General features: G+C 35.9%; 1 protein-coding gene across 1 annotated transcript in view; it reads right to left on the bottom strand.

Moving 5' to 3' along the window:
* EFHD1 (EF-hand domain family member D1) overlaps positions 1–13174 on the bottom strand; it is a 42510-nt gene extending 29336 nt beyond the window's left edge. The window contains exon 1 of the mRNA XM_070945252.1: positions 12731–13174. Within this exon, the coding sequence (XP_070801353.1) occupies positions 12731–13062 (332 nt within the window). The 5' untranslated portion in view covers positions 13063–13174. The remainder of the gene's footprint in view (positions 1–12730) is intronic.
* Between the last annotated feature and the right edge of the window lie 10340 nt (positions 13175–23514).

Below are 23514 nucleotides of genomic sequence, written 5' to 3'. Positions count from 1 at the left end.
AGTTTTCAGTAAATGGCTTGGTCCCGTCGCCTAGCTCTGCAAAGAGCAGAGTTCTCCCGAAGCCCGGAGCAGCGGCAAGGAAAATAGGGAGCCTCATTCTGCTTCATCCCCAAGAATAAAAAAAGAACTCTGGGGACTTCGCAGAGGGCTCTACCTGCCCTCGCCTGCTCTATCTCGCATTTCCTTAAGGAAATGGAGTTTTTCGAGCCACCTTTCAGCTGTAAAGGCGGCTCTTTACGGGCGACGGGGCTGGCGGTCTCGAAGGACCGTCCGACGGCGACGGAAGCCAAACCGGAAGCCCTTGTCATGTTTGTTAAGCGAACCACTGCAGTTGTTAAACTAGTAACATGGTTGTTAAGTGAATCTGATTTCTCCATTGACTTTGCTTGTCAGAAGGTTGCAAAAGATGATTAAATCACCCATGACACTGCAACCGCCATAAATGTGAGTCAGTTATCAAGCATTTGAATATAAATCAAGTGATTATCGGGATGCTGCAATGGTCACAAGTGTGAAAAATGGTCATAAATCACTTTTTTTAGTGCCATTGTAACTTCGAACGGTCACTAAATGAACGGTTGTAAGTCAAGGACTACCTGTATTTAGATTTTGGGTCTGTGGATTGAATACATTCTATATATAATTCAAGAGAATGTTTCATCAAAACAAAAAGATTAGGAGGTGGTAATAATATAAGGGCGTGTTTATATTTCTTTTTCTCATAGATTAATTCTCTCTCTCTCTTAATACAGATTCTGACTGAAAGAATTGCAAGGTACACTATTACAATAATTAACAACTCAATTAAATAGCAGAAGCATCTTTGTAAAAATATATTGCTTTTTTATTAGTACATTTGCCAGACTGTTGATAGCTGTGAATAAAGAAGATTACTGTAATAGAAAATCCAGTTCCCTTTTTGATTGAGGATTTTTTTTCATGTTTCTTACTAGAAACCAAGAAAGAACTTCATACCACAGAGACTAGCTGAATCAAAGAGCACAAAGACAAAGGAGAGAGACAAGCTACAGCACAAGAGTTTGGATCATAGCCAAAAAGAAAATAAAAAGATGAAGTATGGCTCCACTCCCAAAACTATGCAGTAAAACAACTGCATAGAAAACAAAATCCGTATCAAAGTTCCATCTAACTCACTCCCTATTCCTAAAGTGGGTGTGTTTGTTGACTGTGTATCATACACAAGGGAAACTGCTGATCCCAGAAAGCAGGTCTTACTGACTGCTGGAAATGCTGTGCCCAATGCTAGAATTTTGTATCAGATCCCAAAGACAGAATTTATTTCACTTGTCTTTGGCAAGGAAATCCTAGTATTCCTTTCAAATGAGCAGTAATTTCTTTTTGCTCCTTTGTTTTTATTTCCATTAAAGAAGAGGCTAATTTTCTTTGGCAAAAGGCCTCCAGCTAATCAGATTGTTCATACTGAGAACTGTTACTGTAATTGTATTAGTAATTACTTATTAGTCATCCTCATGACCAATCCATGTTATCTGAATTTCACCAGGATTATGCATTCATATTCCCAGTTCTGAGATGGCACATGAGGAACCGGTCTGCAAAATGAAAAATAAAGTTTCCCCATACAAGCATTTGGAGAAATAAATACGAAACTATTTGCATGATGCATGCTTTTTCTAGTGGTATTAGACTGAGCAAATTTCCTCATATTCAGGTAGTCCTCAACTTACAATCACAATTGATCTTGTTGCTAAGTGAAACATCTGTTAAGTGAATTTTGCCCCATTTTATGACATTTCTAGTCACAGTTGTTAAGTGAATCACTGCAGTTGTTAGTAACACAGTTGTTAAGTGCATTTGGCTTCCCCATTGACTTTGCTTGTCAGAAGGTCACAAAAAGTGATCACATGACCCCGGGACATTGCAACGGTCATAAATATGAGTCAGTTGCAAAGCATCTGAGTTTTGATCACATGACCATGGGGATGCTGCAATGGTCATAAGTGTAAAAAACAGTCATAAGTCACTTTTTCCAATGCTGTTGTAACTTTGAACAGTCATTAAATGAACCATTGTAGGTCCAGGACTACCTGTACATATTTATCCCTTGTCTCAACACTATTTTTTTAAAAATAAGCATATCAAAATATTTTTAAAAAGATATAAAGCAAATAGATTACAGCCATTCAATGCTTAGCTCTTGTTTAAAGATTAAAATGTTATCTTCATTCACAATTTCTGTATGAGCGAGGCATTCCTAAGTTCATAGTCATGGACCTGCTATGATTACATGCAACCTAATATGCCACTAAAAAATGAAAGAACTATTGGTCATTCAAACTCTTTTCCTGTGTATCACACACAACCAAGTTGTTATTTATTATGTTCTTATTTCTTAAATATTCTTAAATATATCTATTTTAAAAAATATGTTCTTCAGTCTGCCTTAAGTACCACTTTCGTTATTCAAAATAATTTAAAAACTTTGTCCACAGAACCTATGTTCTGTGAACAGAAAATGAAAGTTTTAAATATAAATGTTATGAAAGTATTCCAGCAGAAAGAGAAGAAAAATATACCAGGACATGTAAACGCACTAGAAGTAGCATGCATAAATGACAACAGATCTGTATTAGGAATATTACAGACAAAAAAGCCCATTTTCCTTCCTAAGAGCTACTAATGTTTAAAAAAATAAGCAAACTCAGCATTTTGCCAGTTAAGATAATATGACTAAATAGAGAAATCACCATGCTGTGACTGAAGAGCCTAATCGATACAAAATTTTGAGAATTATTTATTATTTATTTATTTATTTATTTATTTATTTATTTATTTATTTATTTATTTATTAAATTTTTATACCGCCCCCTCTCCCGAATTATATTAGAAGGCCTTCCATAAACCAAAAAGTAAAGAAGACTCACTGTAAAGTTGCCACTGTAGCAATCTTCAGTTTCTTATTCTACTGTTTACATTCTTTTTAAACTAAACTGTCCCATGAACACTTTAAAAAGACAGAGACTCAGGTATGTAGCCTTGTTCAAAGTGGCAATGCCCTTGACTATTTCAATATCAAGCACCATCATGGTTTAATTGTAGAATGAGCAGAAATCATGATCTGAATTTTGTAATGTTTCCGATTTTCAGACAGCAAAGGAATATTACACACAGTGTACAGTTTGGTTCTGAAACTTGCTGGCATGGCCAACAATCAACAATAGTTTTTTTAAAGTAAATGTTTAAAATTTATTGTTATTAGACATTCAGGGCTGAAAATAATCTTGATGAGTAATCCCAGGGACTAAAGTGCTCCAATTACAGTCCTCTGTTATCAGTATTTTTTTCTAAGCTGGTCAGGTTGGTCCAGATCTCACCTATCACCATTTCTTGAACGCAAAAATGGATGTTGCCTTTCGCCCACTCCAAACCTATTACAAATTCACCTCTCCACTGAACTGTTGAAGCTCTGCTTCAAAATTACTTTTGTCATCTTAAGTCCTTTTGTGCTATTAATCTATTGTGCTTTATTCCAATTTAGCAAAATCTCCCACTGTGATCAGGAATAGTGCCTGGCATGTCCCCTCTCTTGCAGCAGTTGCTTTCTGCCCTATATGGCCATTTCATCTTGGACTGCTATGTTCCCTGTTACTCAGCAGCTTCCTTTTTAATTCTTCCAGTTAATTCAGTGAAGTTCTGTAAAAACCATGGAGTCCAATAAAGTGTCATGGCCATTATGTTTTCTCTAACTCTTCCACCAGCATACCTCCATTCTACCCTTAACATCTGCCAAGAAGGCACCTTTTTGGTTTCTACCCACTATACTGTCTGTTTTTTAAATGAACACGAATCACCTTTAACTTGTGGCTTAGGAATTTTGGAATAAAGCTGTAAAATTTGAACAATTCTAGATCTTTTCTTTTATGCACTTGAACTATCAGTATTTCACTGCTACACAAACCACGCTAAACTGGATTGCAGAAAATACGACTTCAGTAAGAGAGTCATTAATGCCTGGAATGCACTATCTGACTCTGTGGTTTCTTCCCCTAACCCCCAAAACTTTAACTTTAGACTCTCTACTGTTGACCTCACCCCATTCCTAAGAGGTCTCTAAAGGGCGTGCATAAGCACACCAGCGTGCCTACCATCCCTGTCCTAATGTTCCCTTTTATATGTATCCATTTCATGTATTCATAATTATGTTTATACTTATATCTGTTACCTATTATATGCTTGACGAAATAAATAAATAAATAAATAAATAAATAAATAAATAAATAAATAAATAAATAAAATAAAATAAATAAAAATGTTCTCTTTCTCGCAATCATTGTACCATCAAAGCAATGATTGAACAATACAGAATGGAGAAAGAAAAGGTCTGTGTTAGTTTCAAAGAAGAAAACATGAGAAGAGAGTATGAGGGGCATACAGGTGCACAAATAACTGGGAAAGCAAAGGGAAAGGCAAAGAGATCACGAAGGAGGGAACAACTGCTGAAAAGAAAAGGCAGACTTTAAGAGACCCATTCACACAGAAAACATCTAGAAAGGGTTGACTTTCCTATATGAATTGGTAGGACAAGAAGCAAGAGAACTACCAGCCAGGGCCTACTGTGGCTGCTGTCCTGTCTGAACATCAATTTAGCCCCATTACAAAACCAGTACAATCCAGATGGAATTTTTTAAAGGCAGCTTAGGAACAGCTAGGAGCAGCAGGGAGACAAGCAGCTTAGGTTGTCATGAAGAATTACCCTTACAAGCGAAGATGCTAGGCTTTATACAGCAATATTTTGATCACGTAAACAACTGTGTACATTATCATTCTAAAAAGTGTTGTGTTATCATTTTAAAGTATAAAATACTGTACACTGAAAAGATATAAAATACTGAAGTAGTTGGTGAAAGTTTAAGCCATGGTTTGGCTAAAATTTTAGTCATGTGCATTTATGAAGTTTTTTACTCAAACTGACTAAAACTCTTGTGGAATTCCCATGCTAAATAATAATTGCTTTGTTTTGCCATGTTATTTCACCTGGAAGAGACTTATTAGCATTTTCCCTCTTGGAATTATCTATCCTCTCTCCCCAGCTTGTCTCTAGGCCATGATTAAGTTTAATTAGTAACTGTATGTTTTCCTTTCTAAAAAGTCCTCATTTTAAGGGTGACTATGAGCAAAGGTTATATACATTTAATTAAGATCATATAATGAAAGTTGCATAAGCAGCTGTCTGCACAATAAGTTTTCCTTACTTTTCTTGTAAATAAAGTAGGGAAAATACCAAATTTTTACATCAAAAGAAATTAACATTGCCCTATTCTAGTGCCTATTTATTTATATTTATAATTTAAAATTTAATAACTTCTTAAATTACTGTCATTCAAGGCTTTGGATGTTAAATATGGTCCTAAGACATTAGGCTGTGTTCCTCTGCTGTAGGATCCAGACACAAACAAAAATCATGTTGACCCAAAAGGAACAAGATTGGTATCAGAAAGGCAAGAAGCTGAAAATCTGTTGCTAAAATCAAACTTATCCCCTGGGGCATGGAGTGAATGTTATGCAAATTCTAAAGCTACCCGTAAATTAACTGATACAGCCAATTAATCCAGAAAGGATAGATTTAGCCCACAGCAGATCCCCATCTCTAAATATTTGGAGTCATTTCACTATCTATTGCTACAAGGCTAGAAAGTTAGTGAAAGCCATTGTTCTGAAACCTAAAAATCTTTCTAGCCTTCAAAACAATGGCATTCCCAGTGCTCTTCTGTATGCAGAAGATAATACCTCAGCTAGGTTACAGATCCAAGCCCTGTTTCTACAGTCCAGTAGAGGGCTGAGCCTACTCAGCAGGCAGCTTTCAGCCAGCCCGCCAGCCCCCCCCCCCCGTCCCCCCCAAGACGAAGGAGTCTTTTTGGCAGTTGGCAGCAGCTTGCAACTTTCCTTGCTGGCTTCCCCACTGACTTTCTGGGGAAACCAGCAAAAAAGATTGATAAGAAATTAATAAGAGAACATCTATCTGCTTTGAATGAATTCAAATCTCCAGAACCAAAAAGTTTATATCCCAGGATACTGAAGGAGGTGGCAGATGTGATCTCGGAACCACTGAATGAAATCTTTCAGAGCTTCTGGAGCACGGTGGAACTGGAAAAGAACTATGTGGTTCCAATATTTAAAAAGAGCAAAGAAGTGGATCCAGGAAATGACAGGCCAATCAGCTTGACATGAATACCTGGGAAAATCCTGGAAAAGAAAATCAAACAGTGGATTTGTGGGCATCTAGAAATAAACAAGGAGAATACAGGAAGCCAGCATGAGTTTGTTAAAATTAGATCATGTCAGACAACTTTATTCCCATATTTGACAAAGTGACTAAATTAATGGATCAGGGAAATGCTATGAATATAGTATACTTGGACTTCAGTAAGGCTTTTGACAAAATAAACTACAGCCTACGTCTCGGTAAGGTAGAACAATGTGGGATAGACAGTGCTACTACCAGACGGATTCACAGTTGGCTGACCAACTGCACTCAGCATGTCGTTCTCAATTGAGCTATATCTACACGGAGAGAAGCATGCAGTAGGATATCTCAAGGGTCTGTCTTGGGCCTGGCTCTTCAACATCTTCACAAATGATCTAGATGAAGGGATAGAAGGGGAACTCATTAAATTTAGAGACAACACCAAACTGGGGGGAATTGCCAATGGTTTGGAAGATGAACTCAAGTTTCAGAAGGATCTTGACAGACCTGAACATTAGGCCCTATCCAACAAGATGCAGTTCAGTGATGACAGAAGTAAGGTCCTCCAATTAGGCAGGAAAAACCAAATGCACAGATATAGAATAGGAGGTGGCTGGCTCAACAGTAGTAACTGTGAGAGGGATCTAGGTATCCTGGTGGATCACCGCTTAAGTATGAGTCAGCAGCAGGGGTGAAATGCTACTGGTTTGCACTGATTTGGGTGAACCAGTATAATAAAACCAACCAGTTCGGGTGAACCATTAGTAAAAATATGCTACCGGTTTGTCGGAACCAGCATTTCTGACGATTAGCTGTGCCATGCGATTTATATTTGCTAGAAAGTAGGAAATCCTGCTTTCTAGCGAATCTAAATCTTGCGGCACAGTTGTTCTCCCCCCGCTGTTCTACTTACTTTCTTAAGCCTTTTTTTGCACGAAGCATATGTTTTGTGCGCACTGCACATGTGCACAGCATGCAATTGGAGTGCACTGCGCATGCGTACACACCTTGCATTTGGTGTGCATTGCACATGTGCATGCACAGCACATTTGGCGCACATTGCACATGCAGCGAACCAGTGACAAACCTTGGAGGATTTCACCACTGGTCAGAAGCATGCTGCAGCTGCCAAAAAAGCTAACCCAGTTCTAGGTTGCATCAACAGAGAAATAGCATCAAGATCATGATAAGTAATAGTTCTGCACTGCCCCGGAATCCTTTCTCTTAGGTATGACTGAAGATGGTCTCAACAATAACAAAACCCAACTTGTAATTCAAATCACAACCACGGCTAGACTAGCTTTTGCGAAACTCTGGAAAAATAAATCTACTCCCTCAGAGGAAATATTAATAAATAAAATTCTAGAGTGCGCAGAAATGGCAAAATTGACGAGCGAGTTAATAAATGAGGAGAATTCTAAATATTATGAAGTATGGGGAAATTGGTATAACTGGTTGAAGAACAAGATAAAAGTAAGATAATAGGTTATGACTTGTTAGGCACTAGAATTGGACTTAATTGTATAGAATTGTATAGAATTGTATAATATATTGTATAACTATGGATGGAATCCATCCAACGTTTGATTCACCAATTGTGTAAACACTGTACCTTGGATCAAGATAGAGATTGTATATTATCTTTTTAATTCTGGAAAATTCAATAAAGTATTTAAAAAAAAAAAAGTAATAGTTCTGCACTGGTGAGACCACACTTGGAATACTGCATCTAGTTTTGGTTACCACAATTCTAAAACGATGCTCACACCCTAGAAAGAGTGCAGAGTAGAACAGCAAAAATGATAAAGGATCTGGAGGCTAAATCATACAATGAACTGCTAAGGGAACTAGGTATGTTTAGCCTAATGAAGAAAAGGCTCAGAGAAGAATTATATCAGTCTTATAACATTTGAAGGGCTGTCACAGGAAGAGGGTGTTGATTTATTCTCCATAGCACCAGCGAGCAGGATAAGAAGCAATGGATGGAAACTTGTCAGAGGGAAATTCAACCAGGAAATAAGAAAGAATTTCCTAGCAGTAAGAATGATTAATCAATGGAAAAGCTTGCCTCCAGGAGTTGTGATGCTTTTCAAGGTTTTCAAGAAAAGATACGACATCCATTTGTCGGGGATGGTATAAAAATTCCTGCCTTGGGCAGAGAGTTGGACTAGAAGACCTCCAAGGTCCCTTCCAGCCCTATGATTCTATAAAAAGATTGCAAATAGCGATCACCTGATCATAGAGGGGCTTGGCAACTGGTCATAAGTGCCAACAGTTTGCCAAAAAACCCAAACTATAATCATGGGATCGTGGATACGTGGCACAACATTTTACAATAGCTGGAAGTGCTTTAGAGGCTATAAAAAAAACTTTTCCAAAGCTATTGTAACTTTGATGACTACCTGTAGTGATTTTATTGTTTTATTTTACTTTTAAATATGTTTTAAGAAACATATGCATAAACATATCCATTCAATAATTGGAAAGAAAAAATAACAGACTTTTTTCTTTTCATATAAACTTCTCTTCTTGGTCAACCAAGAGTGAAATTTTCTTATCACAGGTAAGTAAATAACACAAATGTTTAACAGGCTCTGGAAAGATGAAAGCAGAGCAGGATCATTACAAAAAAGATGTATTTAATTCAGAAGACTAAACACTCCACCTGAATTGCACAGAGTATAAGATGACTTGGAGAATGGATTTTGCACTTTTTAAAGATTCTGTTACATTATCTACTAAATGCATTCCAGAAAATCCAGGTAGGTTTTGTTTTTGAGTTTTGTTTCTGAGAATTTGATGTAAAGTATGCTATCTTATTATCTATTCACTATTTACATATTAGCATCTATTTACATATCTGAGTGAAATAAAGGCACTGAAACCAAGGCCTTTTAAGGTGACTTTCACAAAACAGTGTATACTAGAAAGAAAAAACCAAAAACATCGTTGAGCACTTGTCCACAGCCCATTTGTGGTCTACAGCTACAAATACAGGTAGTCCTCAATTTACAACCCCGATTGAGCCCAAAACCTATGTTGTTAAGTGAGACATTTGTTAAGTGAGTTTTATCCCATTTTATGACTTTTCTTGCCACAGTTATTAAGTGAATCACTGCAGTTGATAAGTTAGTAACCCAGTTGTTAAATTAACCTAGCTTCCCGACTGACTTCGCTTGTGAGAAGGTTGCAAAAAGTAAACACATGGCCTTGAGACACAGCAACAGTCATAAATATGAACCAGTTGCCAAGCATCTGAATTTTGATCACATGATCATGGGGATGCTGCAAAGGTGTAACGGTGAAAAATGGTCATAAGTCACATTTTTAGTGCCATTGTAACTTTGAACAGTCACTAAACGAACTGTTGTAAATTGAGGATAACTTGAATCTTGTTGATATCATATTCTCAATCAGAAACTTCAGTTAGCATGGCTACATATGAAAGCATTTTTAACCACTACAAAGAATTGCATTGGCTGCTGAAGGATTGGAAGGGAAGGTAGGGGAAAAAACATCAGTTTCAGTTTCTCTAGGAGAGCTGAGCAGACAAGATTTTTTTTTCCATGAGTAGCACACATTGCACAATTTTCCTTCCTTAAGCAAGGAATGTGCTTTATGAGTCTAGATGTCTATCTCAAAGGTGTGAATTTAACTTCTAACTCAGCAGAAACATCTCCTGTAAGATACATGTCAGAGAGGAATCTCTGTATTATTGCAGCTGTCATACCACATGTTGTAAAGCCATTGATTCTTCAATCTCATAAATTGTTTCATTTTTCTCTTCTGGGAATCATTGTTCCTGCAACTGCATTAAGCAAATTTTGATAATGTTAACATAAAATTTCAAAAACGGTCACACTTATGAATTGGATGGCCATATAAGTCAAATAAATAAATACTGTACTATCTCTCACCTACACAGGCTAAGTGATAATGATCATTATTATTCTGATTGTTGTTGTTTTTAATCTGGGTTTTAATCACCTTATTTTTTATTATTATGTTTTTAACTTGTGTTCGCCGCCCTGAGTCCTTAGGGAGAAGGGCGGCATATAAATTTTTGGTAAATAAATAAATAAATGTGACTGGGTTAACACATCATGGTAAACACGTCATGATAAACCACCAGTAACCAGGACACATAATAGTTTAATTTAACATGTAAACTGCTATGTTCAGGTTTAGCTTAGTAACTAATAACAGTTTAGTATATAATCTGAATTCAGTCACTACTGTATGATCTGTAAATCATTTATTCAACAAGCCAATGGCATACCACAATGTGAATGCTCAGTCAGGGAGCGGCCCAAAGTAACTCAGTGACTAAGTAGGTATCTGAACCAGGGCTTTCCCAATTCCAGTATGACAATCAAGATATCATAAATCCTTTTCTTGCTACTAAAATCTAGCCAACTATATTTGAGTCAGCAAAAAAATTACTCAGTTTCAAAACCTGAAATTTGCCACTCTCATTGCTGATCCATATCCTGCTATTACTACCTCTGTTCTGAGTTGCTATCCTAATTTTGTGCATTCATGATCAGCAAAATGACAGGTTCATTCCTCCAAGTTTGCTGTTTTCTCTCTTCTGCCTATCACCAGGCTATAGGAAAAATATCCACCAATCATAGTGCTGCAAGAGGAATGGGGAAGGTCTGTCTTCTTCCTGTGCCTCTCCACCTATATCCCATTCTGAATAAAGTTTTTAGAAACAATCATGAAAATAGTTAAGTCACAGGCACTTAAAATTTCTCTTTCCTTTCTTTATACAGTTGACCAATAGCAACTTACAGTTTCCTCATCAGGAAGCAATGAGAGAGAAGCATATCAACATTTCTGTATATTATGCTATTTCAGCCTGTTATGCCACTTCACCCTGACACCATTATAAGCCCTGGCAAGAAGTTATTTTTCCTTATATTCCATGCATCATCATGTCCAGCAGATTGACAGCAGAGAAGTAGATTGGGAAATGGAAGGAAAAAATAGCTTGAAACAGGCAGTAAACACCTCTCTAATCCCACTTACTACTGGTCATGTGATTCTATCTCTGACATAGTGGGTGGCAAAGTAAAACAGATTTCAAATATCTTGCAGCTTCCACTAGATGCTCACAATGATTTAAATTTGTCTCACTCATGGGGTGGGGATGGGATGAAGACATCCCAGGGATGTCATTAAAAAAAAGATGTCATCAAGGCATGTCTGTGTTAGTTAGGAACAAGGATGAAAAGGCCCAGGATTCAGAAGCCAATCCCATTAAATTCAATTGAGCACAGACTATACTATTAATTTAGTTTACTATCCCATTAAACATATATTGAACACTAGGACTTGCTTTATTAATAGCAGCTATATGACTATATAGTTAATAAGTTGGAATAGCAATCAAAAATGTACAGCAAATCAGGCCAAAGTCTTTTTCAATTCCTCTTTTAGTAACAAAATTGGAACAAGTGACAAATAGTACATCTTTTATTACTTAAAAGCACAAGCTAAATATAACCATGGTTGACTTTGCAGGGGTGGGGAAGGTCACGTTTTTTGTTGCAGTGTGATTTTTATGGCCAAATATAAACTGCTGCTCCAATCCTGACCACAGAGATAAGATACCAAGACTAATAATAGGGAGACTTAACTTGACCCTTCCAGTTCTGTGGTATGAGGATCTTTTTAATTTAGCAAATGAATGGTTTTTTTTCCCACTTCAATACAGAGAATTGGCACAAAGAAACACTACAGGTTTCCATTTTGCAAGAACAGCAAAAGAAGGAACTGGAAATTTGAAGATTAACTAATACACATGAGGGAAAAGATTGGTGAAGTTTATCTTTTTAAAATGATAAACACAGAAGTACAACAGCAAACAGCCACACCAACATTTTGAAAAGTGCTACTGCAGAATTTGCTCTAAATTTTAGTCTGCAATCCTGTGCATGCTAATTTAAATTCCATTGAATCTAGCCAGCTTTATTATGACTTTCCTCATTACCTTTCAATTTATCAGAGCAGTTGAGGAAAATGTGATACCCAGGACAGTTCTGTAAAAGTTTACTCAAAAGTAAACCTTACTACTACAATTAACAAAACTTTATCTGGGAAGCACTTATCTAGCATATAGGTATTATGCACTCTGGTGTTCTGGAGTCAATCATACTCTCATTAAACATTGACCTCAGTCAGTGCAGGTACAGTTATAAGCAACTTTTTCCAAGTCCTTTCTCTACTACCTCATGACTGAGTCATATCAGAAATCTTGAACTTCCGCATAAAAGGTTGGAAACTTTAAATGTCAACGATTCCACAGGCTTCATCGATACTAAGAAACCACTGTTGGAACCGAGCTGCACGGGTGGTTTGTTTTAAACACAGGTGGAGGCTCGAATCCCGTGAAGGATTTGGAAATAAATACTACAGAAAACTACTCAAGAGTTTCAAGATCGCCCAGATCGAGAATTACAAAGAGGAACTGTAAAGGGATAGGGCTAAGTAGACGATGCTTACAGTTTAAATAAGCGCTCCATATCCTTGATCTGCCGGCGAGTGAACTCTTTAAACTCCGTGTAGGGATTGAAGACCTGGGCGAGGCGGGGCTGTGCCGCGCCCGCGTTGATGTCCTGCCTGCGAGTCAGCTTGGCGCTCAGCTCCGGGTCAGCGGCGGCATTCAGCGCGCTGAGGTCCTCGGCCGGGTCGTCGGCCGGGTCCTCGGGGCTCATTTCGGAGCCGGCCGGCTCAAGGGCGAGGCTGTCATCCTCTTCTGCAGGAGGCGCCTCCGAGGTACTGCCGTCTCGAAGCAGTCGTCTCTGCAGCTTTTGGGCCAGTTCGGACGAGGCCATGGTCGAGAAAGAACAAGCGTGCCCTACAACCACCACCGTCGCCGCTGGGCTCGCTTCCTTTCTTTGCTAAAAGCTTACCCGCCCCGCTAGCAGCAAACTTTATTCTAGGACTTTGGCGAATTGGCGGGGAAGGAGGGCCGGGGGCGGGGAAGCGGCGAGAGGCCGGGCTGAGACTTAAGGAGGCGCCGGGGATTGGCGCGTCATCGCAGTAAAGTCTCTGAGGTTGTCCCTGTCGCGGAAGCTCAAACTCTACAGACAGTTTCCTCCATTATTTTTTTTCCGCTGCACCTGTCACCGAATCTGGTGTTGATCCTTTATTTCTCTCTGGCTGTAACAAACACCTGTTGTTGCACTTTTATGATAGCTGAGGAACCGCTGTATTGCACCTCCGAGCAAAAAGTGGATTGGACTGGATCTTAATAATGAAAATATATAACGTATACAGTGATTAAAGCTACACTCTAATGTGCATTTGGTTTTCCCTTTTCCTCTCCTGTCTTCTATTAGAGGCTGTCAGATGTCAGAAATGCCTTTTCAGATTTGATGGAAGAGAGGAAAAGTATATAACAAATCTGCCTTGGATAGATTTAAGATTATATTGTAAATAGTATACGTTAAAACAGGAGTGCCAAATCTCTTGGAGCTGGGGTGAAATTTTGGGAACATGTTCTGGTGCTCTCCAAATAATAGTTGGACGGTTTGCCTATTCACAAAATGGCTGACAAGAACACTTGCAGAGCACTGATTCCCTAAAATGCTTTGCAACTAGTAGTAGAGCAGTCCCTCTTCCTCATGTTTACACTTTCCTTTTTCAGTGTATCTGGGAACACTTCCAAACAAAGCACTGGCTTGCAGTTACCCAGTTTTTTATTCCTTTGGAAATCTTATGGGACTCTGAAACATACTTGGAAATAAATGTTATGTCAGGTTCGCATTTCATTTTGCAACATGCCAATACATTTTAAGTCAAATGGAATAGGAAACCTGGTGCCAAAATGCCTGTTGGCCTCAACATCAGCCATTCAGGATAATGATGGATTTTTTCTTCATAGAAAATAAATGCTCCTGTTATATCATCATTTTTGGTCTACAGCCCAAAGAGCCTACAGCTATAACCTCACTATACACTATATTCACTCCTGTTTAAAGTGTTATGTCAGAAACTAACCAGATATATCATTGCCAATTTGTCAGTGCAAGCTGAAGTATGGCTCTATTTTTTGTTCTAATATTCTGTATATGACATCTTTAGTGAATTGTGTATGTTTAGATATATAGATAAGATTGGCTTCTGACATATGCATTTACCTGGCAATAAAGTTAAATAGACTCACAATGAATTCACTGGAAATTATCACCAGGTAAATACTGTATGTATATTATGGAATTCATGGTCATAAATGTTTTTGGACGGTCATGTAAATCAGTGGAAAGCAGGCACAACACGTTAGCCTATCAAACAGTCTTGAGTGCCCACTGGCATCTTGAAAAAAATGAACCCACTGCTGCCATCAGAAAATATCAAATAGTTGATTAGCACAACAGGTATTCCTTTGTGGCTGTTATTTTTAAGCTATCTGGCACTTTCCCCTCTACAAGATGTGCAGAGCACTGGCATAAAAATTAATAAACATGCATAGAAACCATTAACATTTTACTTTTTGTTAATCTTAGGAGTAGGATATTAAGGTAGCAATTTGATGCACACTATCTTGGAATTTAAATTTCACTGAACTTGTTTATGTCTCATGAAGCAATATTACTATTAAATGGAAACTTCGAACTAAGGCCCATTGCAATAACATGCATAAGAGTGTTCCAAATGTAGTTGTCTTTATTCCTTTTGAGCTATTTGCCACATATAAGAAAAACCAATCGTGTCCTATTTGTGCTTTAATGCTTGCTCTATTTTATATGATGTCTTCCTTTATTCTGCATGTAACATTTTTCGTAATCTATTTTACAAGTGCAGGACATAATAGAAAACAATGTGCTACTAATAAGGAAGAGAAGGTTGTTTCCCTTTTAATCCTTTTAAAATTAGGCTTCATAATCCCAAATGATGCAGAAAAAAAGAAAGTGATACAACAGTGAGAACTATTTTTATAGACGTTTAAAGATGCTTCTCCTTTTAGCCTACTATGGAAAATGAAAATTATTGAGAATAATTAGGATAGGAGCTAACACTACATATAGAATTTGTACAGCAGAATATTCTAGTCCCTACTTCTGCTTTTGCAGGCATGTGCAGAGATTATGGGAAGAAAGGAAATTGCATATACTTGCATATATATACATGTACATTCATACACGTTCTAATAACAGTGTAAAGTAAGTAATACCCTTTATTGTGAAGATTATTTTTAGCTAAAAAATTACCATCGAAATTCTGATCCATATCACTACATGGGAAAATAAAAATCTAACTAGAACAAATGTTGAACAAGCAGGAAAGTGTTATTTTAAGAATGATCTTTTTGTAATTCATGCTTTTACATATTAATCCAGAATGATTACCATTCAAGAATATGTGTGCTTGGGTGTAAAATCTCTGCAGTTTTAAATTGTTACTAATTAAATTGTTTCATGCGATATTGGTATCAAACGATTTGATCTTGAAGTTAAAACTCCCCAAATGGCATGTAACTTAGATTTTTCTAAAATCCTTAGATTTTTATTAAATTCCTCAATAAAATGTTTCACCATCCTTTCTTTTAATAGCACACAGGATAAGTAAAAAAGGTCAGAGGATAGGTTTTCTTTAATTTTTCCAATGTATCTTTTCATGTGGAGATTATTGTGACTAGAAGTTAAGAGAACAATGATTATCAATGGGGTCTAGGATAAGGTTATAACTGTCAGAAGAGAAATGAAAACAATCTTGTTATAGATAACATACTATAGCTGTTGAAAAAAATAACGTACTTCAGATATAAAAAAAAAGTGTTATGTTTTCTAAAACATCTCGGGAGCTGTTTTATTGTGAATTTTTGCACTAAATAGAAAACTGGCCTTAGCCTAAATGGCTGCTATTACATTTTTCAAGGCAAGAGCTTGCAATTTGTCTATCCCAGGAGGGAACTTCCTTAAATTTACAGAGGCACATCTCTCACATTTTTCCTGAGATCTAAAATAATCTAGAATGAAGTCACAAATTTAACATTATTAACACTATGCTTTGACTTTCTGTCTTCCAGAAGAAATCAGCAGAGATTTTCTTTTCTATATGAAAGTACAGTAACTATAATCTTGTTTATGCTTTTATTCTACTGGTATCTTTGGCACAAGAAATCAATCTGATAAACCACTAAATTTTCTGAAGTATATTTTTTCCTTAAAAAAATTAGCTAGCTAGTCAGAACTGGTAGAAAGTAACACCTTTATCCAATTTATCCTGTTAAATGCCTGCTTCAAACAGTAATGGCAAGCTTGTCCACAATACTGCCTGATATGATATTTTTGTTAAAATAACCAGAATTCCTGAAAATAAAAGCTGAGTATCAGAAAAGCCCACTCAGCAAAAAATACCAACAAAGTATTCAGATTCAGGTTTCCCTTCCTAGTAATTGTACTAGTTTTCTTTTCTAGCCCCAGAGCACTGGTGTTCATCATAAATAATGTTGATCTTGAGGAAGTCCAGACGGAGAAAAATTCCAAAGGAATGGAAATTCCGAAGAAGCATACTTTAACCCTTTTTCTTTGCTTATTCCATATAATAAAAGAGTTTTGTTAAATGAGCCCTTAAAGTCTTTGTTAAGACTTTATGTATCTATAAGGGCATAAGCAGAAGGGTCAGAGAAGTATAAGAAATGAACAGACATAGTCATTGCCTGAAATATAGTTTTGAAGAGTTAGTTCTAAACTGGGTGAGCACATGCACACAAGGCTTATCTGGAATATGTGAAGAAAAATTTAAAAAAATCTTTGGACATGTATAGCCTCAGCACTGAATAACAACGTTCCCCGCTTCTAGCATGATTAAGAAAGCACAGCCTTTATGTCAAAAGATGTGATTTTATTTACCTTTGGATCATCTTTTTATTCCTTGTGTTTATTTAATTGTTGGTTTCAAACTATTTGATAGCATATTTCTTGCACTTACTCTTTTAGGGATTGGTGATAATAGCAATATAGAATGAAATGTGGTAATAACTATCGAATATCATAGCATATATAAGGATAGTTTCATTCAATTAAAAAATGGAGAATTGAGAAGGAAATTGTTCGATTTTTAGCTATTCAGTTCACACTTGCATCCAATAGTGGTTAACGAATCATCATATAATGGTAACAGGATGTGATTCTATCTCCAGCTGAAGCTAAAGTCAGCTAGTCAGCCCTTGTGTTGTTTTGCCAACGAGCCAAGTATTAATAACTTTGCCAAATTATTGGAGAACATGTTTCTGTTTCTTGAGCACTGGGATTGTGTGTGGATATGTATGTGTGTAAATAATGAGACTTTAATTCTCCTAACCATCCTCCAACTTAATTGTTATGTTAAAAAAAGTTAAGAGAAATAATAATAAAAATGATAATGTTTTTATATATCAATTGACAAAGAAATGGAAAATTCAGTAGTCAAGGTCTTATAGAAAAATATGAGGATTCTGTAAATATGAATGTCACTAAGTCAAAACTGGCACTCTTGCACTGGCAACAGCCTGAAGATTGATGTAATGTTGTACTTTGCCTATAGCACTCCTTTTCATAAGCACTATGGTAATTGCTGCATCAAAAGGTGTGTATTTCTTGCAGTGTGTGACTAGAATAATGGAATCATTGATTCCTCTTTAGAGTGGGGTAAGTGATCATCTGCATTCTACAGGGAATTCTTCAGACTAAAATATAATCACAGAATGGACTTGAGATCTTTTTCTACAGACCTACTGCAAACAATAGATAATATATATTCCAATCATCATATAGTATAATATTCAAATTATCCAAAACATTGTGAGCTCAGTCAGATATATTACTTCTTTTCTTCTAGGGTACAACAGCAAGAGTCCTTGACTACAAATTACTGTTGTTTTTGATAATTCATACATTTATGTTTTTATTTCCTGTGTATCTAGTGCCACATTTTTCCAGGATATATTTACATGTTTGAGGTAATACATCTCTCCCCAACTGCTAATAATTAAAGTACTATATAGTCATATCATGGTTGAGTTGAAGACCACACTCATTCTAATCCAAAATATTATAGTCAGTATGGCCCAGATATTTAATAATAAATTGCATTCCACCATTATCCATATACAAATGACATAGTTAGGAACAATTTGCACTATTTGACATTGAGCAAATTATAAATATTTCATCCTTAATCATCAGTTTTGATTCTAAGTTCTAAAGTAGCAGTGGGAACAGATCAGCATATCCTCTCTCAGACAATTCTAAAATTATTATTCTTGGTTTGAATCCTACTAAAAGTATGGTACGCAGAATTGGAAACAATGCACATTAAAAGGCCTGACTAACATAAAATAATGTAGAACAATGTTTCTTCAACATTTTAAACAAAAAATTAGAATGATATTGTTTCACATTTTTGCAAATATTGTAAATATCTGGCAAATAATTTTGATTTCTAAGAAAAAATTGTGTAGATTATTACTTAAACTATTTAGAAACTATATTAAATACCTCCTAAAACTGAATTTGCCTTTTGCCTTAGTTTACTATCAACTATTATTCCAAGATCACTTTCACATGTACAGTTATATTTCAATCGCTCTCTCTAAAGTTGCATCTTTCCATAATCTATCCTGTCTAATCATCAAAACCATAAATCAGAAGCTTTTTTTTTTCATTTTTACACAAAAAGCCCATAGAGTTTCTAATCTTCAATAAATGTAACATTGTCTTTCCTTTAATCCAAGAAGTCAAAATCAGTTTATTTATCTCAGCAAGATTTATCAATTTCACCAAACATCCCTCCATAGTGAGTACAATAATGCAAAATCATTCCATTTTTGTTCATATAATAATCTTGCTGCAGTACAAGTAGTCATATATTGAAATAATCTTATATGTATCCATTAACCCTAAAAGGAAAAGTTCTTGCTTCAATTGAACATTAATATTTAAAATCCTCTGTTATCAATGTATATATTTGAACACACAACTTTTAGCTTTTTTACATGTTCTTGAACATGAACATCCCTTCATGTTCACATTTCTAACACATTTGAAGTGCTTTTATACATTTTAGATAATTTCTCTCATGTCCGTTACCAACAGTATATCATTTTATAAACATTAAGATCATAACATAATGTAAATGTCAACCCGTTTAGCCACATATTGATCCATCTGTAGATTATAACCAAAATTCTTAGCCCACTTTATCCTATATTCTTTAACCTATTCTTCCTGTTTCAAAATTTAACAAAACTTAGTACATTTCAGCAATTACATGTTTGTCATCAGTGCAGAATTGTACTTCAAATTCTATCTTACTTTGTTCCATACCATAAGTCTTTTTTTCCATTTTGAATATTTTTGATAAGTGTAAATGGGAAACCATTGACAGTTATGGCCTTTTCCTACTAGTTGCTCTCTTTATTTAATACCCCTTGATGGTTTTCCAATAGTTCTTAGTATGTCAGTCATTGTCCTTGGCTATTTTTCTCTTCTGTGAAATGCTTCTTGAGCTGAGATCCACAGAAGTATTTTCAGGCACAATCTGGGTTGATATTTATTCCATATTCTCAATATGACATATCTAATAAAATTATTTTTAAAAGCTACATTAATTTAAGCATTATTTTACACTATAAATATCCATGCCATCCAAATGTCAAGTTACCTTCTAATTTTAAATGACTCTTGTTTTCAGCAACAACCATTCTTTCCTCCAGACAACAAGTTGCAAAATACAATTTCAAATCCCTGTCCTCTTTCCTTTGCATTCTGTAACACTTTATATTTAAATTGTGGCTTTTTTCCCTTGCCATACAAATTTAGGTATATTGTTCTGCCATTATTTGAATAGTGTATCAATTGTGAAAACAGGCATTGTTTGAAACAAAAATATAATTGTAGCAAAACATTCATTTTTATCACAAATTTAACCCAACTATTTTATTTATTTCCCAAATTCTAGGCATTAGAATGTATAAATAACAAAAGTCATGGGTTGTTATTTCTGATTTTTCAATGAGTGGTTTAATAGGTTTATATATAATTATATAAACACTCTCACTTAAAATACAGGGTCATTAGTTCAGAATTTTCATCCATAACTTCTACAGAAGTTATGAAAATTTATGTGATTTTAGCAATCCTTAGGAGGTGCAACCTATTTTGGGCCAGCAGGTCATAATCCAGGTAATTTACATCATAATTCTAGAGTCCAAATCTTTCACACAAGTATTGGCTATGGGTATAGCCAATCATTCATTTTCAATATCATTTGTTTTCTTTTTCCAATTGATTTTCATTGACTAAAAAGAACATTATCAGAACCTAAAGGATCTTGAGTTCTTTCCTTGGTCTCCAAAAGCTATGGTATTTAGGTAGTTGTAGGAAGTATCATTTATCCTCGTATGGGTTTACACAAATATGTAATTTTCAGAAGACTTGAGAAAATTCAAGAGTTCATTCTGTTACATCTTTGATCCTTGCTCCATATAGAAGCACATTTCATAAGGTGATAGGCTTGGTCAGCATACATTTGCAGCATGATTTATTTTAAAGGTGAACAACCAATTACTACAACTTTTCTCTTCGTCTTCTCACAGCCAACAGCTGCATTTTCTCTGCCCTTTAGAGAATCACGATCCTGTGTCCTGTTCTAGAGCATCTCTTTTCTTCCCCTGAAGGCTCAGCAGCTGTTTCTCCTACAAGGGCCTAAATCTTTCCTGATTTCCACTGAAACAGAGTATTTTTCAAAAATCTTGACAAAATCTTTTAAATATTACTGAAAGTTTCAGGGAATCCTCATTTATCTGCTTAGGAAAAATTAAAATCTAAAATGCTGGTTAGAAAATGGTTTCTTACAGAAGTATTACAATATAATGCTTGCCATGAATGATGTATACATTGTCAAAAAGAAAACAAATGATTTTTTTTCCCAAATTTGCAAATAATTATGTATATGGAGGTGTGACTTTATTAGTGCCACATGTGTCTACATGGTATTTCTGGAAATACCCTAAAGTATCTATTGGTTATTTGAGATTGCAACTTTATTATTCAGTGTCCTTGCTGATAGCTACATCCAGGAAACAGCTAAAATGAAAGAAAAGATACCTAATAACTCCAGATCCTGTCGTTTCTCCCTTTTTAATGTATAAGACTGAAAAAACAAAATCCAACATAACAATTTAACCTATATTAAAATAAGAGGCAGAGTCTACAAATGATCAATTATTTGATGTGAAAATCGATTAGGTTGCTCAAGTTTTCTGAATTAAAAATTGAGACATACCAAAGTAATATATAAACAGAGCTGTCAGTGGTGAAATAGCATTATAATTTTTAAAATGAAATACAAGATGTTACAAGAAGGCTTTGTTCTGATGTTTTTCTTAGAAATATACCAGTTCATCTGTAATTTATCTTGCCAGCAGAAGCAAGTGAACATAACATTACAGGAAACATTAAGTTTTTAGATTTACATGGTGCCTGAATTTGAAATTTGAAAGACTGGTGTTGCCCTCTGCTGGATTATTGTATGCTCTGTTTTTAAAAATGAAAGTTTACAGGATAAAGGTTATCTAAAAAACATGTGGTTGCTCATGTAACACGTATGAGCAATTTCTTATTTCTACATCTTTTTATGGGCATGCATAAAATGTTTGGCAATGTTTGATTTAAGGAGGTGCCTACAGGTGCAATATATTCTCCCTACAAATATCTACCATTATAAACATTTTGTAATTTATGAAGAAAATTTAAATTGGAGAGTCTTTTAAGTGGTAGTACCTCAGCACCAGAATATTCTCTTCAAATAGATGATATGAGATCATATATTATGGCGTTTTGAATACTAGTTATTATTTTATTTTCCTAGGCATGGCAGCCCTATTTGTTATACCATATTGTTCTGATATATCAATTTTTTTCCTTAAATTATCCAGAGATTGCTATTGAAAAGTACCAGTATGTAAACACTATAACTTACAAGGCCTGTCTGTGATGTATTATCCAGCTGGTAGGTAATGGCCTTCTGGAGCAAGGGGGTATGGAAAGATTATGCATTATTTGAGTATCTAGTACAGGCTCAATAAGAAATGTATTCAGAGGCAATTCAAGTTTAAAGTATATTTATCTGGTTCAGCATAATTTCAGATTGTCCTAAAGGTGCTTTTCCAAAAGGCAACTTGAATTTCTTGGTTTTTTTCTCTGAAAACATTTTGCTTCTCATCAGAACTGAAGCAGCTTCTTGGATGAAAGGGGAAACATTTTCACAAAAAAGCAAGAAAGTCCAGTTGCCTTTTGGAAAAGCATGACCTGGATGATTGATCATTTCAGTTTACACAAAAGATTATTTTAATCTATAATCCTGAAAGAGTTCGATAGTAGAGAACCATTAGTTAGAGCTATGAAGACGTTTCCATCTTGTTAGAATATGCATCACTCAGAATTTTGACTCTCCCTCATGAATTTACAAGAACTGATAATTATCCTTTTTTGTTCCATTACAATCTTCAGTCAAGTGCTATTCCTGCAAAGTGAACCTACAACCATGAGGGTTAACCTTTTCGGCACAGAGTGTCGAAACTGGAGTGTGCGTGCATGCCGCAGCGCAGGAATCTGGAAGAGAGGAGATGGCCGGTGTGCATGCATGCAGCGGCCAGCGGCACTTCCAGCTTCCATCGCGCACATGCCAGACAGCTGGTCTTTGCGTAAAGACCAGCTGGCCAGTGCACATACGTGCAATGGAATCCGGAAGAGAGCAGCTGGCTACACTCGCATCCGTGCCGGACCACCTGGCCAGCGCACATGCACGCAACGGAACCCAGAAGAGCAGCTGGCAACGGCAGCGTGCCCACAGAGAGGGCTCTGTGTGTCACCTCTGGCACGCATGCCATAGGTTCACCATCACGGCCCTAGAACTATCCTACTTCTTGCTGTATCAGAGAAAGTGGAAATAAATATTATATAGATTGTATGTAGAGTATGTTATTAGCAGAAGAACTTAAAATACCCTCACTCGTATACCCGTACTTTTACAATTAAATGAATACAATAGTTTGCAAAGAAACAGGAAAGCTGTAAATATATGTGTTATATATATATATATATATATTATTTATGTTTAATCGGGAATATTTTACATTCACTGACTAGTTAACTGGCTTTTCTTTTTTTTACTAGCAAAGAACTTCTATTATTTATTAATGGCAGTAAACATAGCTTAAACTAGGAACATTCTATTAATCTGCCAATCTTATAATTTAATTATTATGGACTAACTTCCTGAATCAACCTTGTATCCAA

Source organism: Pituophis catenifer, unplaced genomic scaffold (assembly GCF_029215685.1).
Source record: "Pituophis catenifer annectens isolate HBS135680 unplaced genomic scaffold, rPitCat1.0.hap2 SCAF_6, whole genome shotgun sequence".
Taxonomy (NCBI): domain Eukaryota; kingdom Metazoa; phylum Chordata; class Lepidosauria; order Squamata; family Colubridae; genus Pituophis; species Pituophis catenifer.
The sequence above is the reverse complement of the archived record's forward strand: the minus strand, read 5'-3'. Positions and strand labels throughout refer to the sequence as shown.